A 17275-nucleotide genomic window follows, 5' to 3' on the forward strand; every position below is an offset into this window, starting at 1 on the left:
CATAAGGCAGGATGATAAACTCTTAATGATGGAATCTTGGACAAGTACAACAAAAGCATGCCAAGGGCAATAACTCCTATCTGAATTGTTACCTCTTTGTGGAAAGCTGTCAACTGATAAATAAAGAAAAACAAAGAACTGAAAATATTTTGCTTTTAACACAAATCATGAACAACAGATACTCAGCATAAAGCAACGATTATGTTAAGGAAGCGTTCTTTTGTCCTATTACATACACCTCTCTGACTCTGTCCAACCATCCTGATAAACACTAATCAATCTCTAGATTTACAGTTAATGTAAAAGCTTTATAGAGATTTCTCAGCAAGTGGATTACTTTGAGGCTAAACTCACATATTCATGAAGATCTAACACAATCCTAGAAAAATTCTGCACAAGAATAAAACCAAAGCATGTCAAAATTGAAGAGAAGTAAGAACATATCACTTTACAGAGAAAGTAACATACAATGTACATAACAAAGGAGGAAGCATCTCATATCTTATAATACATTCAGTAAATAGTTAAAATACTATACTAATGTTGCTTTTTTTCTTTTAAATGTTATTGTTCAGCGTTTGAATTTAGATTAGTATGATGATATCTTAATAAACAACAACACTGAAAAAACCTTCTTAAAGATAATTAAATGTGTGTATACATGTACATGTCTGTTTGATTATTTGCAGATTTAAACATTGTATATATTATACAAAAAATAAAGTAAAAATTTACATCTTTACAAAACACTAGATGTAGCATAGACACTATCTACATGTCTGATTATACTAGAAAACAAATTAGTTCTACTTGACTATTAGTAAGAAGTAAGACATCAACATTTTTAGATCCACCACTGGCTTACCTCCACGCGGGAAGTCATGTGACTGACGAGTATGGGGAATCGATGGACCTCCCCCATCCTGGCCACACTGTTGGTGTTATCATCCATGATGTCGGACTGGCGTCGGAGAATTTCTTCCGTGGCGGGCTGACAGTTGATTGGCATGATACTGGTTATCTTGATGGTGGGGTGACACATGGCCTCCATTACAGCAGCAAGGAGACGACTGTAGCCAGACACATTCACCATATCCTAGAAAAATTAATCAATTCAAGTCAAGTATGGCATTTACAATTCTTACTACTTTCAGTACAAATTAATTATCAATACATGGTTTTCTATATTCTTGCATTATAATCCAAGTCCTTTGAATTGTTTTGTCTTTTGAACTTCTACACTTTTAAAATATGTCTACAAAGAATCAATACAATTTCCTCTTTCAATCTTACAGGTGACATATATAATACAACAACTCACTGGTTCTAACTGTATCAGAAGATCACAAAGACAGTGCCACTTGAGATTTCCTGTTGGGAAGAAAGCATGAAAGCAAGCACAAAATGTCTGATGACACTCCTTCAGGATTTCTTCTTTCAAGGGAAGGAACTCCTCCCTCTTTCCTGGTTCTGTCAGGAACATTTTGACCTTGGATGCGGCCTTGACCTCGTCAGCCAAAATGGTCTTCAGCAGGTCTTGTGTGTCTCCTATACACTCAGCTAACTTCACGGTTTCTGTTACAGCTTTTTGACTAGATGCTAAAAGAAAATGAAAATTGAATGTCAGAATTTAATTAAGTAAATTTGACTTTCATATTCACATATACATATACACTGTACTAATTTATGACATTTGGCCTTTCACTTTTTATGTGATATTGTACAAGTTCACAAAAAATACATGTTAACATAGTTACCTCCATTTGGATAGATCTGTGTGACATAGGTTTTGATGAGCCTCAGACATGCCCTAGTGATGTACACAAGTCTCTGGATATCTGCCAGGGCTGCTGCTAAGTTATCTCCCTTTAGGCCATCTGTCTCCAGTAGGGCAGTGTTAAAAGAAGTCCAACTCCACTCCAACAACTTCTGAAGTGCCTCAAAATTATCCTGTAGAAAAAAATACACGGATCAATTTCTAAATTCCATTGTATTTAATAAATCATATGATTTTTCAGGTTTCAAAACAGCCAACTGTACAATGACAATCACTTGATAATTTTTAGGAGTAAACTCATAGGTATTTCAGCTGATTTTCATACTCTAAAAAAGAGTAAATGTTAAGCACTTTTCACAGTTGTCCTATTGCAAACACATATCTATACTATGAAACTTACAGGTGAGACAGAGCATGTGAACTCTGAGCTGAGGATGTGGGTAGATTATGACCTACTTACAGGTGAGACAGAGCATGTGAACTCTGAGCTGAGGATGTGGGTAGATTATGACCTACTTACAGGTGAAACAGAGCATGTGAACTCTGAGCTGAGGATGTGGGTAGATTATGACCTACTTACAGGTGAGACAGAGCATGTGAACTCTGAGCTGAGGATGTGGGCAGATTATGACCTACTTACAGGTGAGACAGAGCATGTGAACTCTGAGCTGAGGATGTGGGTAGATTATGACCTACTTACATGTGAAACAGAGCATGAGAACTCTGAGCTGAGGATGTGGGTAGATTATGACCTACTTACAGGTGAAACAGAGCATGAGAACTCTGAGCTGAGGATGTGGGCAGCTTCTGTATGATCTACTTTTCTTGGTGTTCCAGGGCTGTCCCTCGATGGCAATCTGAAAAAGACATTTATCTTTTAGATACTTCCAACACATGTAGGAATGTGAGAAGTCACATCTGAAGTTGTACAATAAGTTTATTTTTGATTTTTTTCATTTGTTTGAATGATGGCTGACAACAAATTTACAAACCTGTACAACAACTGTGGGATTTGACCTGCATTCACATCAGTTCCATTGTTAGACTTCTTTGAACTTTTGAATTTGAAGACAACTCTAATGCAAGAAATTGACATTTTAATGCATACAATTTACACATTCTTATTTAATGAAATATATAGTTAACAACATACATGAAGATCTTTCTCTAAATTAAGTCATTATGTTTGACATCTTGTAAGAGCAGCTATTGATAAGGAGATAAATCTAAAATGGGTTACTCACTGGTCCTCTGTAGTAACCATAGATTGTCCTGTAGAGCCACAGTCAGAGCTCGGCCCGGATATTCTGGCCCAGGCTACATACCACGAGTTAGCATGGATAGGGATAGGTTCATCAAACAGCATCGCATGCTTCTCTCTGTAAAATTAAGATACATTTGTATAGCTCAGTGCCATAAATTGTCATGAATCTAAAATACACATATCATACTTTTCATTTATTGATTTTTGTTTTAAAATATGATCTTCATAACTCCTCAAAGCATTTAAACATAGTAAGATAAAACACATTAACCATGGACCCTGGATGACCTGAGGTAAGTATACTAAACTGTCAATTACATAAATCCCAGTTGATAATCATGAAATTCTTGCTTAAATCTTATTTTAAAGCATTGACATCAATACACTTGTTTTTACATCTAACTATTGATTGAATGCCACAAATAAATAATTTCAAATAAAAGTTATCCATTCAGGACTACTGACTGACTGACCTGGCTCCACACTCGAATGCCACTTCATCTGTCTCCCCAATAAGTTCTCCATCCCCCTCATTGTCACCCCCATCAGGGCCCAGATCAAACAGCTGGCAAAAGTTTATATCATTATTTGTCAAAATTACCATACAGCATAATTTAAAATTTCATCACTGCTTCAACATTTGAATTTATGCTACAACATTCCTTTCATATATTTGCTTGAGAATAAATGTCAAGAAAAATAAGATGCACAACATATCAATAAATATCTGTAATTTTATTTTCAGTAATGGGTTGGTTTACAGACCTTGATCCTTCCGTAGTACTCTCCCCTTCCTCCAAACAGCCCAAACCCTCCCAGGAGAATGTCTGTGTCTGACATAAACCTCACAGCCTCAATGGAGTGTCCAGAATACCCCCAACCACCTCCATGACCTGAAAGGTACAGTTATATGTAACATCTGTTGCTAATAGAGTCCATGTGTCAATATTCACCATATTTCCTCAATTCATCAAGAAAATATTTATTAGTAAACTTACTTTCAAATCTATTCACAACAGTGAAATCATCCTTGGTGTAAACTTTGGAAGTTGTCTGCTTTTCTTTAGTTTCCTCAACAACTGTTAGGTTAGCTTTTTGAGCCATTGTTAAAACATCCAAACAACCTACAAATAAAGTTCATACTTTCTTGTGTATCTATTGTCAAATATTGTAAATATTTTAATTAGCCACTTGTATAGTACTGCTCTAATGTACAGACAGCTCACACAATCTTTTGATTTTTTTTTTAACTTTAGATTTTATCTAATAAAATTAACTTCATTGTTTACCTAACATATGTAGAGCACAGTGAGATCTAGTGGTGTTACAGCCTGTTCTGACAGGAACTGCTAACTCAGGTTTGAAAAGGTCACATGGGGTCAACGTTCTGGCCTCCGAAGCTAAGCAGTTGTAGCAGGTCACCTCATGACTGCTAGGAAGGTAGCTAGGATAGAAAGCGCGGAAAATATAACTTTGTAAGTCACAACAGATATTTGAAATTTTTATGAACTTTTAACATTTATATGTGTTAATGAAAGAAAATTGGCTTGTCACTGTCTTACCTCCATAACACATCATACACTGGATCCAAACACACAGCATGCTTAGAGAGATCATCTTGTTCAGCACCTCCAAGACTGAAAACAAACACAGAATTAATTGTATAAGGAACTAGTACCTCTTTTAAAATCCATGATATTTTCAAATTATTTGTGCTTCTTTTAACATATGCAAGATATTTCAAATGACCATTACCTGCGACAGCTACCATCCACCTTGCTTATCATCAAACATTTCATCAAGGCAGTATTCTCTTCCCCAATAGGGATCAAACCTGCAAAGGCAAGCAAATACTGTAAATCACTTTTTATTCGCGAGAACTTTAATTTCCGCGTTATTACGCGAGACAGGATGCTCGCGAAAATTTCATTCTCGCGTATAATAGAATTCCTTAAGATTATATAGAGCAATGACCACAATTCGTGAAAATTTTGTCTCGCTAATAAATAGTCAATGACTATCTCGCGAAAATAAGGTGTCGCGAAAATTTAGTGATCTACAGTACTATTACCATTTTTCATATTAAAAATAAAAGTAATGTATCAGATAAAAGATATCCAAATTTTCCTAACATGTTTCTTTACATTTTATATTTCGGTCCAACATTATCAAATACCTATGCTTTTCTGGTTGGCAAACACTTTGGAGGCTGCGAGGATGTGTGCATTGATGAGGGACTCGTCAATTCTGAGGAAGGTTTGGTCCCCACTAGCTCCGATCCAGGTGGCTCTCCTGCCATAACGAGCTCCTACAACAGAAATCAAAGATAACAAAATGTCATAATGCATTGATTATTTTATCATAACTTTATGGTAATACAAAAAGCGAAACCTACCTATACTTGGTACAGGGCCTGGTACAGCATACCACGCCTTCTTTGACATAGCCCCAGCCTCATCTGGTCCTGCTCTACCCAAGGCATGCTTCTGTTAATACAATAAACAAATAATACAAGAGGCCCACGGGCCTTATAGGTCACCTGAGTATCATGTAACAACTTTCCAGCGATTGTATTTGGTTCGTGTTTTAAGCCAAAAGCCATGAAATTCACAAATTCTGAAAGAGGCACCATTGCTTATCAAAGGGCAGATTTCAAAGCATTAATTTATTTTTAGTCAAAGTACCCCCTTGGTACCCCTGACCCAGCAGCCCTGAAATTATCTATTTTGAAAGAGGCCCCTTTCTTCATTATAAGGCCAGCATTTTTTTTATGTTTAGGTTTAGTTATGAACATGAGAATAAAAAAGTCCCGAAGGAAAAGGAAATAAATTTTTTTGATAAATCAATTATTAACATTTGTACATTCTTTTTTTATGCTATCCTAATAGGCTCCTTACCACTGGACACATAATGCTCACAAATAGGAAAGTAGAACATTTAATTGCTTATTTCATCATCTGCCAGTTTGGGCCAGTTATATAAATTTTGTGATGTTGATCAAAATATATTTTAAACTAGAACTGTCCAATCGGGACAAAATACCCCCGTTGGGTTTTTCAGAAGTAAGTTTTTGCATAATAAAGATATGTATCAAACATGAATTATAAAATTTTTCTTCCAGTGACCTTGAACTTCCCCAAATGACCTTGGGTCAAGGTCATGACACACCCTTGGGTCATAGGCAATCTTTGAGTGAAATAAGAACCTACCAAGTTTATCAATAAGAAAGATATGGACCAGACACGAATTATGAAATTTTTCTTCCAGTGATCTTGAACTTCCCCAAATGACCTTGGGTCAAGGTCATGACACACCCTTGGGTCATGGGCAATCTTTGTGTGAAATGAAAACCTACCAAGTTTATCCATAAGAAAGATATAGACCGGACAAGAATTATGAAATTTTTCTTCCAGTGACCTTGAACTTCCCCAAATGACCTTGGGTCAAGGTCATGACACACCCTAGGGTCATGGACAATCCTTGTGTGAAATGAGAACCTACCAAGTTTATCCATAAAAGATATGTGTCAAACATGAATTTTGAAATTTTTCTCCCAGTGACCTTGAACTTCCCCAAATGACCTTGGGTCAAGGTCATGACACACCCTTGGGTCATGGGCAATCTTTGTGTGAAATGAGAACCTACCAAGTTTATCCATAAGAAAGATATGGACCGGACACGAATTATGAAATTTTTCTTCCAGTGACCTTGAACTTCCCCAAATGACCTTGGGTCAAGGTCATGACACACCCTTGGGTCATGGGCAATCTTTGTGTGAAATGAGAACCTACCAAGTTTATCCATAAGAAAGATATGGACCGGACACGAATTATGAAATTTTTCTTCCAGTGACCTTGAACTTCCCCAAATGACCTTGGGTCAAGGTCATGACACACCCTTAGGTTATGAGCAATCTTAGTGTGGAGTAGTAGATTCTAATGTCCCTCTGTAAGAAAGATATGGACCGGACACGATTGCACAGACAGACGGACAGACGGACAGACAGACAGACGGACAGACGGACGGACAGACGGACAGACAGACAGACGGACAGACAGACAGACGGACAAGGTGATTCCTATATACCCCCCCAAACTTCGTTTGCGGGGGGTATAAAAATCAATTCTTTAAAAGTCTTTCAATATATCTTCATTTTTTAATATGTGTTAGGTGAATGTGTAGACATTGTTCTAAAATTTACTTGATGCCTAAAATAATAATTCCTATCATAAAACAGACAGGAAGTATTGGGGAGTAGGGTCAACATTTTTTCAATTAGGTGTAAAATAATTTTTCTGGCTGATACAAATGATACTACATGCCTGTATATATTTGTATATTCTTGCCTTTTAATAGTTGAATTTTTTTTATTTCTTCACTTCAGGTTATTGTTTATTTCTTCCTCAAATGGACTTCACTTCTCCCTTTTATTCATTACATCTGATGCATAAGCAACCCTTTTCTGAAGAATGATGCTTAGACTGTAAGCTATAACAGAGACCTAAACAATGTCCCTGGCAATATGCAATAGCTACCACGGGCAGTTTAAAACCTGGGGGATGAAAATAATTTACAGTTACTTTTGAAACGAATCCATAATTATCTCACCAGCATGTCATTGTGCAACAAAGTTGTCAGCATTTTATTTGTCCTTTGAACGGGTGAAACGTTTTGAATGGCACTCTTATCGATGAATTTTACACTAAACCAAGCTATCTTCTCAGATCTAGCTTTATTTACCCGCCGTTTCATCGTAAAACCGGAAGTGCAAGTTCGTAAATTTGAAATCTCGATCCCGACTCAAATTTGACATCGGAAAGAAAAAAATTGTTTTATTTTTTTCTAAAAATTCAAAACCTTGAGCGGAGGGTTTGTAAAACTGAAAATAAAATAAATCCTGGCCTTAAATATGTAATTAAATCATTAGCATATTAACCAGGAGCAAAGGATAAGATGTTCAAAGAATTCATGCATTTCACTATATAATCATTTGAGCCCCACCCTAAAACAAGAACCCCTGACCCTGGGGCCATAAAATTCACAATTTTGGTAGAGGCACTCTTGCTTATCATAACTATGTACTTAGTTAGTTTATTTAATACCCAGGAGCAGAGAAGAAGATTTTCAAAGAATTCATGTATTTTCACTATATAATCAATAGAGCCCCGCCCTAACACCAGAATCCCTGACCCTGGGGCCATAAAATTCACAATTTTGGTAGAGGCACTCTTGCTCATCATAACTATGTACTTTGTTGGTTTATTTAATACCCAGGAGCAGAGAAGAAGATTTTCAAAGAAATAATGCATTTTCACTACCTACTTATTTAGCCCCCCCCTAGCTCTAGAACCCCTGACCCCAGGGCCATGAATTTCACAATTACAATCATGCAAACAGTTTGACTGCTTGATGTCCAGGAGTAAAGAAGAAGATTTTTAAAGATTGCATTAATTTTAGTGGTTTTGGCCCCACCCCTCAGGCCCCAGGGGGGCAGGGATCATGAAATTCAAAATTTTTGTTCCCCTTCACCCATAGATGCTTTGTGCCAAATTTGGTTGAAATTGGTTCAGTGGTTGCAGAGAAGAAGCTGAAAATGTTCAAATGTTAACGCACGACGACGGACGAAAACAGATAGCAATAGGTCACCTGAGTTTACTCAGGTGACCTAAAAATTGATCCTTCTACATAAACTGTCAATATTTTAAAACTTCTTATCTTTACTCAGGGTTTCTCAAGATACCATTAGAGATGTCTTACTTCATGGTTTCCAAATGTGTACACCTGTCCATTGTTCAAAAGAACCACAGTGTGGTGGCTTCCGGCTGCCACCTGAACAGCAGGGTGATGGAGTGGTACCAATACAGGACAGCCCCTAAAATAACACAGATATTGTTTCTGTAATACATGTAAGTGACTTTGCTTCTAGATCAATTATCACAACTACTCCTTGTTCAGAGTTTAATCAATACACGTCCACTTACTTGACAGAAGTGTCCCCTTGTCCTAACTGGCCATACTGGTTACTGCCAAATGTATAGACCTCTCCATTCTGTAGGAGCACAACTGCAAGACAAAATACAGGCATCATTGTTATGCCATTCGGCACTGTATATAGTTTTACCAAACATTGAAGATGAACTTTATCCTCCAGAGCTTTTTATTACAGTCATGTATCTGCTAATTTCCTAGAGGATTAATGTATATTTTAAAGTTTCAGAGCAATTTTTAACTTTTTCCTATGTACCAGTGTGATGCTGTCCACAAGCGATCTGTACAGCTGGGTTATCGGGGCGGCCTATGTCTAACTCTGTGGGAGGGAGACTGCTGGACTTGGTGTAGTCAGCTTCCTGGTCTGTCATATCTGGTCAGGGGAAAAAGGCAGATCTTATTAATACATACACCTCTTACTAAAAAATAAACTCAAAATGAACTCAAGTTTCTCAAATTATACTTAAATGCCATCCTATTCACTAATGCATTCAATTTACTTCTGAAGTCGCTTGATCAAATGAACATCTGTATGTATTCTGATAAAATTTATTTATATTATGTTGCATAAAGAATTAAATGTGTACAACCATGCATTGTACGTGTAGCAGGTATGAAGCACTTACCTTTCTTGTTCTTTCCTCCTTTCAAGTTCAGAAGTTTTTTCTTCAGATGTGTAGCATCAAGAGATTTAAAAAACTGCTCTAAGTGTGATGGAACATTTTTGCCTAAAAATCAAACATATAAATATTACTTATGTTATCGAGAGAAAACAGCAAGATACTTTTCGTCAAATTGACCAAACCCTCTGCAGAAGTGTTAATACCTAGCATAAGATCTATGCTGAGTAGTTCTTTACTTTTCTCTAGTATTTGTCTGTCAATGTCATCTCCATCCATGTCCGGAACTTCTACGGCACAGTTACGGCAGATCCCACACTCAGAACACCCTGAGTCTCCGGCTCCACACCCACACTCTGTCCCGGGGTTCCTGTCCCCCTGACCCTGATGTACACAGTCCACCCCGTATCCAGTACACTTCCCACACACAGAACACAGCATACAGCGGTCATGTTTCCATCGGTGTTTACCTTGAAACATAAACAAAAATAAACAGGTGCATTCACTTGTTTGTTGAAAATATCAATCTAATATTCAAACTAATCTAAGGGACAAAACCCTGTTGGGAATATATGGAAATCATTCAATAATGAATAATAAGAAAATTATTGGCAAACAAAAAAAGTCCACTGTAGCTAAGTGTGCCTACCTGGAGGGCAGATATTCTCATCTGGTTCTGTCTCCTCTTCCTCGTCAGCCATTGTCACATTGTTGATCACTATCAAAACAAAGGAGAAATTAGTACAACAGCATTTCGTCTAATTTATAAACAAGTGTATTCTTAATGCAGTTAGCTTTGGGCCTATAAAATTTAATCAATTTGATTAACATGCAACTCTTTATTTCTTCGAGTCTTGAAATAAATTTGTACAATCTGGCTCTTTGAAGGATGTATTGAAGTTTCTAATTTTTGTGTCTCTGCAATTTATAGTTCATTTTGACATATTCTTTTTCTTGTGGTCAAAGATGAAATAGTATTAAAATTTGAGGATTTAAATTATGTCATATTTCATCATGTAACGTTCCCCTGACCTTCTCTGCTGGCTGCGGACGGGAAATCTCTGCCACACTGCCCCTTGTTGTTGATTCCAAATGTGAACACTTGACCTTTACCACTTAGGGCTACCACATGAGCTTTTCCCAAAGCAACCTGGGTTATTTCATATTTCTTCAGCTCTGTCACTAACCCTAAATAAGGTAACAATATAACTTGGTCATAATATACTGTAGATCACTTAATTTTCACACCTGTTTTCGTGAGATAGTTATTCATTTGTTGTAATGGGGACAAAATTTTAGTGAAATGTGGTCAAGGCTCTACATAATCAAACAGAGTACGAATATACACAAGGCTAAATTTCAATAATCATATCATGTTAAAATCAGGAAAGCATGAATTAAAAATTCAAGGAAATGTAATTCTTGTCAGAGTAAGTAAAAATAACTCTAAAACACAACTTTAGATGTACTTTTTCCCAGTGGGATTAATTAACGCTATATACATAGAATTTCCCTGTCACTGCATACAGTAACTTGAACTTCATAAAAAACATAATAATGATAATTGAAAGACCATTATATGATTGGTAATAATAACCAACCAGTTTTCAAAAATTTCAGTAAAGCAAATGAAGTATTTTGAATCCTTACCACTGCTCTGATCACAGAATGTGGTATCCTTGCCAAAGATAAACAGCTGCCCCTCTCTGGTCACCACGGCACTGCTGCCATTGTTACAGGCGGCGTACACGATGGTTCTCGACTCTATGCGGATCATCTTACGTGGTTTTACAGCTTTTGGTTGCCGCCTTGCTTTTGCTGTGAAGGTAAATAATTTTTATGGTTAAAACAAATATCTACTTGCAATCATCATCAAATTTACTCTGAAGGACTCTGAGGTAGAGTTTCCACGAGAATTATAATGTAAAATTTAACCAACATACTTGATCCCACTAAAAGACAGATAAAACAAGGGATGTTTGTAAAACACTTATGCCCTCCTCCCCCAAATTGGAATTTTTCCAAGTCCAAGGGGCATAAATCTGTCAAAAATAGCGTGATCATACCCAAAACAGACCTTGACCTAGATATTCATCTGATAAATCTGTATACTAAATTTCATTTCATGTGCAACCTCTGCAAAGAAAATGAATGGAAACTGCAAATAATTAGAATTCTTCTAAGTCCGAGGGGCATAAATCTGTCAAAAATAGCTTGATTCCATCCAAAATAAACTTTGACCTAGATATTCATCTGATAAATCTGTATACCAAATTTCATTTCAGTATATGCAAAGGTTGTGAAGAAAATGAAGGGAACTAAGTGGACCGACAGACAGCAGCAAAGCATTGGCCTCCCTTCTTCGAAGGGGGGCATAAAAATATTTTGACATGAGCATAATTTACTTTAAAGGCATTTCATTTCCAAGGCATTTATGATGAACAAACAAGCACTGATTGTATAGTTGTCTTACAGACACTGGCGTCGCCATCTTCTCCCCTGCGAGACGTCCCCACGAAGAATACACTACCATCCTCAGCCACCATCAGGGCATGCAGTCCCTCGTGACCCGTCACCACCTGAACAATCTTAGGGGACTTCGTGATGGGCAGCTCCGCCCACTTCCCTTGGGCAGGTCCACCTTGTTTGATTCCAAGACACTGAGACTTGCCAGTGTAAATCACCTTCAATATACATGTACATATAATACTACCTGACTATCTATTTCTTACAATGTACATGTAGCAACAAGGACAAAGCGTTTCCAATACATAAATGTACTTTACCTTTCCTCCAACAGTTCTGATGAGAGCAAACTCCTTCCCAGCAGTAATACATGCTGACTCTTCATCAAAAAATGTCACTAAACAGAAAGAAGACGCATCAAATTACAATGCACCTACAGAGTTGCAGATGACACTATTATAAAATAAAATCAAAAACAGTGCATTTTCTTGATCTCTTTTCATTTTTTCAAAGATATCTCAAATGGTTATTAAGCTTATCTGACATACCTTTCCTATTTCCTTACAAAAGAATTAACTAATTAAAAAAAGGCTGAAATTTAAAACTCAGTTACTTTGTGAATTCATGCAGCATATGCTCCTAATGAGCATGCATCACGTACTGGAAGACTGTTTTATGTTACAGAATTGCCTGTACTTACCAATAGGGTGTCTGTTGATTTCATTGTCATACCCTGACTGACCTAACACCTCCAGGCACTTCCTTGTCAGTTTCAGGGGGATCTCATTGACCACTGTCATAGGGGTCTTGTTAGGGTCAAACATTCTCACTACAAATGTGTCCTGTAGAATACCAAAAGTAAACAAAGTAAATCATTGATAGGGGAGACATATGGAGAGTAAAACATTTGTAGATACATGTACTAGCAAATAATCATCTTACGTCTTTTGCTGCAACAATCTGACCTATGTATTCACCATCACTGAACAAAGCACTAGGTCCATTGCTTTTCCCTGTAATGTAATTTTTGCAGACACTAGAATACCATCCATACAGCATAATTTGAACATAAATTTCAGTGTTCTTCATGCACAAAAAAATGAGGGATGCTTTTCATACACTCACCATCCAGTTTGCATGCAGAATGAACTTCTAAAGATTTTGGATCCACCACACACAGCTGAGGATGAGCATTGTCATCACTTCTACAAAACAGCTTTCCCTGGAGAGAGGAAAAAAAGTGTTTTCTTGTATCAGATCTGTAAAGCACATCTATTATAAACATTAACAATATTAAACTGGTGCTTTTGACTACCTTTCAAATATCTTTCATTTAAATTCCCTGTATTTTCCACAGTAATTGCATCAATAAAACTGTATAAACATTCATTCCATTTATTGAAACTCACAAATTAGAACTTTTACCTACCCCTGCATAAGCTAGCCAGACATTGACAGTCACTGGAAAATCTTCTCTGTGTTGATAAACATGTCCCTAGAAAGAGATTCTACATTTACAGAAAAAGACTAATTGTTATAGCTTCCATACTGCATAATATCATACAATGATTTATAATGAGAACAAGATTTCATGGGAGCTAGGATTTTTGTTCATTTTTAAACCCCACCCCCCAAAAAATCCTTCAGAATGCATGTACTGTAAACCAACTTTTATTTGCGATGACTTTATTTCGCGATTTACTGGAATAAAACTAGTTTGCGACAATTAATTTTCACAATCAAACCTTTTATAAATCTGTTCTTAATAGACACAGATACTTTAACTCTTTTCCCCCTGATGCATTACATCCTTTACCCCCTGATGCCACCATTTGACGCTATGCCCCATTTCCCTGTTGACGACTTTTGACGCATACACACAACAACCCTAAATAGCTCTGTGATTTCCCCTGTTTCTAAATAAATTCAGCACTAAAATAACAGCCAATCATGTGTATTACACATTAGGTAATGTTTCTATATTTAGTAAAGTCACATCTGGTGTGAATTCACGTGAGATTTACCTGTGTGAAAACAATGGCGCCCAGTCTGTTTACAAGAAGAAATTGGGCCTTCTCACAAGCAAAATTCAGCCTTTATATTGCATTTTATGAACCATTCCTTGGGTTTTATTAACATTCACAATGTTTTAGATCATTTCTGAAGTTGAATTTAATAGAAATAAAATATTAAAATGAAAATTAGAAGACAAAACTTCAGAGAATCTTGAACAATAACAACAATGGCGACCACAGAATTTTCATGAGTGCTAAATTCTACTTTCAGCACATTTTTACATCTGGGCATTGGTTACGATATTAATATATTTCCTCAAGAGACTTTAGCAAGAAATGGTCAGCTAAATAAATATTTCTATAAACAACAATTTGATTCTGTCATTGTACAAACATGATAATGAAGTTTAGTTAGCTTAAGATCTGATAATTACCTTTAATTAAACTATCATAATTATTAATAATTAAAAAAATAATGAGCCTTTTAAATGGTATGGTATCATAAGCTAAGTATACTGGTATGTTTTATTGAAAAATTAACTAATTGTGAGGATATTAATATGAAGATTAGTTCATTTTGTGAAAAAAATCATTTTACCTGGTTTCACACAGAGATTGTTAATTGTAGATTAATATTTTTTAGAAAATAATTAGACAATACTAAAGTTTAATCCATTCCCCAAACATTGATATATAATAAGTGACACTTTGATGATGTTAAAGTACTTAATTAGCATGTTCTAAATGTAATGGTCAGGCATTTCAAGTCAGTCAAAATGGCTTCAGGGGGCAGCCAGATAAACACTCTAGGGAAATCACAAATGCGTCAAATGGTGGCAACAGGGGGAAAAGAGTTAAGGAGTGGTTTGCGGCAAGAAATATTCTAATGATGAGGCTCTCTTGAACTTCGCGAAAATTTATAGCACACAATTAAAAGTTGGTTTACAGTAATCTAGACCCCCATCGTCACCTTAAAGAATTCAAAATTTAATAGTACATAGCTGGTTTGGTACCTTGATTGTTGATCCATATCCAGATCCAACTTTAAAAAGGCCACTAGAGTTGAGAAGATACAGGTATTGTCCATCACAGGCTATTGCACTGGGAATGTTATTCAGGCCATTGGCTGGAAAAGAAGAAGTCAAACATCAGTGTTTGCTATTTTTATATTCATAGAATACACAAATGAAGTTTTATTCATGTTTATTGCGAAATCATGCTCTTAGGCTATAAAAGCGTAAATGAGAGGTTAAATGCCTTCACAAAACACTTTTATCATGCATTTTGTCTTCCCTCTTGTACCTTTTATCATGAACAGCTTTCAATCAAATGACACCCCTATGTTTACACTTACTGTGGTGATATCCCATTAAAGCTTCTACTGGGAACTTGTCAATTCTGGCTGCTGTCTTAATCCCCTGGCTGAACCAATCAGGTAGTGCTGATTTACCCAGAAGTACTGCCTGGACACTCCTCTGTAGTAGGGTCAGGATACCAGGCACCTGTCAAAAAGGGCACCAGTTTATACTTGTCTTTTCACCCAACAGTCCACAATACATATACACATTTAGTTATTTTGTTCAAATAAAGCTAAAATTCATGATTTACTTTGTATAAATGAACTTTTTATAAGGTGTGTTTTTATTCCAATAAAAATAACACAAACCATAATTTGATGGGACAGTTGTGGTCTGGGATTCATCAAGATGGCTGACACAGCAGTGAGCATTTTACTGGTATCTCCCAGAGCAATGACCAGACTAATCAGGGAAGAACAGGCCAATGAGGGCAGGTCAGGGTCAGGGCTGGGGTTACAGGTCAACTCCATCAACAGCTCAAACAGTCCAGCTACAATAAGTCCAAATGCATATTCTTTCATTTTAACATTTGTTTTAATATTGCCCTGCATTTAACTTCCAACGTACAGCATATGGTTAATATATATACGGATATTCGTATTTAAATCATTCCATACATTAATTCATATTTTTATTTATCTAAATATTTCATGAACATCATTCATGATTTCTCTTGCAATCTTTTTTTTTCCAACAGTTTACCTGATAATTCGTTTACTGGTAAGAACTTACAGACAACATCCAGTGGTTCCGTCTTCATGCTCTCTGGGAACTGTCCCTGTAAGAGATCTAACAAAGCTCTCAGGGCCTTGATACAAAGCTCAGGGTACTTGTTCCTGGTCTCCCTAATAAGCTCAAAAACCCCACACAGACCCAGACCAACAATCTATAAATAAAAATCACATTTAATAATTGTGTAAAGTTCTTCTCTTTCACTATAATAAAATAAGAGCAACTTGTTCTTACAAAAAAACTGCTTCTCCATATATTTTGTATATACATGTATTACATGCTACCATTAATACAAGTGAAAACACTGCATGAAAAAAACTGAAAAACAAAAATCACCTGTGTTCAGCTTATTCGAAAATACAGATAGACAGTACCTTTGGCAGTTTAATGGCCAGTTCTTTGGACTTTTCCTCCCCTTCTTCATCACTGTCGGAGTCTGTAGCTGGAGACACACTCTCGTGGTAGATTTGGGTGGCTTCGTTCATGCATTGTTCCAGTACGGTCTGTCTCACTGCGGCATACACCGTGAACAGGGAAGGGTTGGCGTAAAGGTCAACGCTTATCCGATGGATCTCTGTCGATTCAGGACTTTTATCTCTTTGCTAAGAAAGATTGGGATTGAGAAGATATGAATACATAATAATATTTTTAAAAAAGAATCTGATTTAAATCCTTTAAAATCTATTTTCAGTTTATCTTCTTCCTCATTTAAATACATGCTAAATGAATGTTTGAAACCTGTTTGAAATCTTTTATATTGATATCTACAAATGCAGGCAATTTCTCAAACTATATGATACATGTAATGATGTATAGCATTTTATACATTCTACAAATATAAATTAAGACTCAAACTATATGATACATGTAATGATGTATAGCATTTTATACATTCTACAAATATAAATTAAGACTCAAACTATATGATACATGTAATGATGTATAGGATTCTATATATTCTACAAATATAAATTAAAACTCAAACTATATGATACAAGTAATGATGTATAGCATTCTATACATTCTACAAATATAAATCAAGATACTGTACATGT

The 17275-nt window shown here is 36.2% G+C and overlaps 1 protein-coding gene across 1 annotated transcript in view; it reads right to left on the reverse strand.

Annotated features, from left to right (window-relative positions):
• Positions 1 to 17275, reverse strand: part of LOC134242527 (E3 ubiquitin-protein ligase MYCBP2-like) — a 52303-nt gene that overhangs the window by 33369 nt on the left and 1659 nt on the right. The window contains exons 3-35 of the mRNA XM_062724631.1: positions 16595 to 16822; positions 16221 to 16374; positions 15797 to 15978; positions 15485 to 15632; positions 15144 to 15256; positions 13545 to 13610; positions 13241 to 13337; positions 13058 to 13128; positions 12816 to 12957; positions 12436 to 12512; positions 12123 to 12333; positions 11300 to 11467; positions 10682 to 10837; positions 10299 to 10367; positions 9856 to 10119; positions 9656 to 9757; positions 9286 to 9402; positions 9023 to 9104; positions 8799 to 8913; positions 5437 to 5527; positions 5218 to 5349; positions 4797 to 4875; positions 4604 to 4678; positions 4331 to 4485; positions 4040 to 4165; positions 3807 to 3934; positions 3515 to 3606; positions 3022 to 3156; positions 2770 to 2853; positions 2538 to 2634; positions 1758 to 1950; positions 1322 to 1599; positions 866 to 1096 (exon numbers count right to left, since the gene is read on the reverse strand). Coding sequence (XP_062580615.1) covers positions 866 to 1096; positions 1322 to 1599; positions 1758 to 1950; positions 2538 to 2634; positions 2770 to 2853; positions 3022 to 3156; positions 3515 to 3606; positions 3807 to 3934; positions 4040 to 4165; positions 4331 to 4485; positions 4604 to 4678; positions 4797 to 4875; positions 5218 to 5349; positions 5437 to 5527; positions 8799 to 8913; positions 9023 to 9104; positions 9286 to 9402; positions 9656 to 9757; positions 9856 to 10119; positions 10299 to 10367; positions 10682 to 10837; positions 11300 to 11467; positions 12123 to 12333; positions 12436 to 12512; positions 12816 to 12957; positions 13058 to 13128; positions 13241 to 13337; positions 13545 to 13610; positions 15144 to 15256; positions 15485 to 15632; positions 15797 to 15978; positions 16221 to 16374; positions 16595 to 16822 — 4458 coding nt within the window. The remainder of the gene's footprint in view (positions 1 to 865; positions 1097 to 1321; positions 1600 to 1757; positions 1951 to 2537; positions 2635 to 2769; positions 2854 to 3021; positions 3157 to 3514; positions 3607 to 3806; positions 3935 to 4039; positions 4166 to 4330; positions 4486 to 4603; positions 4679 to 4796; positions 4876 to 5217; positions 5350 to 5436; positions 5528 to 8798; positions 8914 to 9022; positions 9105 to 9285; positions 9403 to 9655; positions 9758 to 9855; positions 10120 to 10298; positions 10368 to 10681; positions 10838 to 11299; positions 11468 to 12122; positions 12334 to 12435; positions 12513 to 12815; positions 12958 to 13057; positions 13129 to 13240; positions 13338 to 13544; positions 13611 to 15143; positions 15257 to 15484; positions 15633 to 15796; positions 15979 to 16220; positions 16375 to 16594; positions 16823 to 17275) is intronic.

The sequence above is a fragment of the Saccostrea cucullata genome, unplaced genomic scaffold, assembly GCF_032062105.1.
Source record: "Saccostrea cucullata isolate Sc308-1 unplaced genomic scaffold, CSIRO_AGI_Scuc_v1 ctg266, whole genome shotgun sequence".
In the NCBI taxonomy this organism is placed as follows: Eukaryota; Metazoa; Mollusca; class Bivalvia; order Ostreida; family Ostreidae; genus Saccostrea; species Saccostrea cuccullata.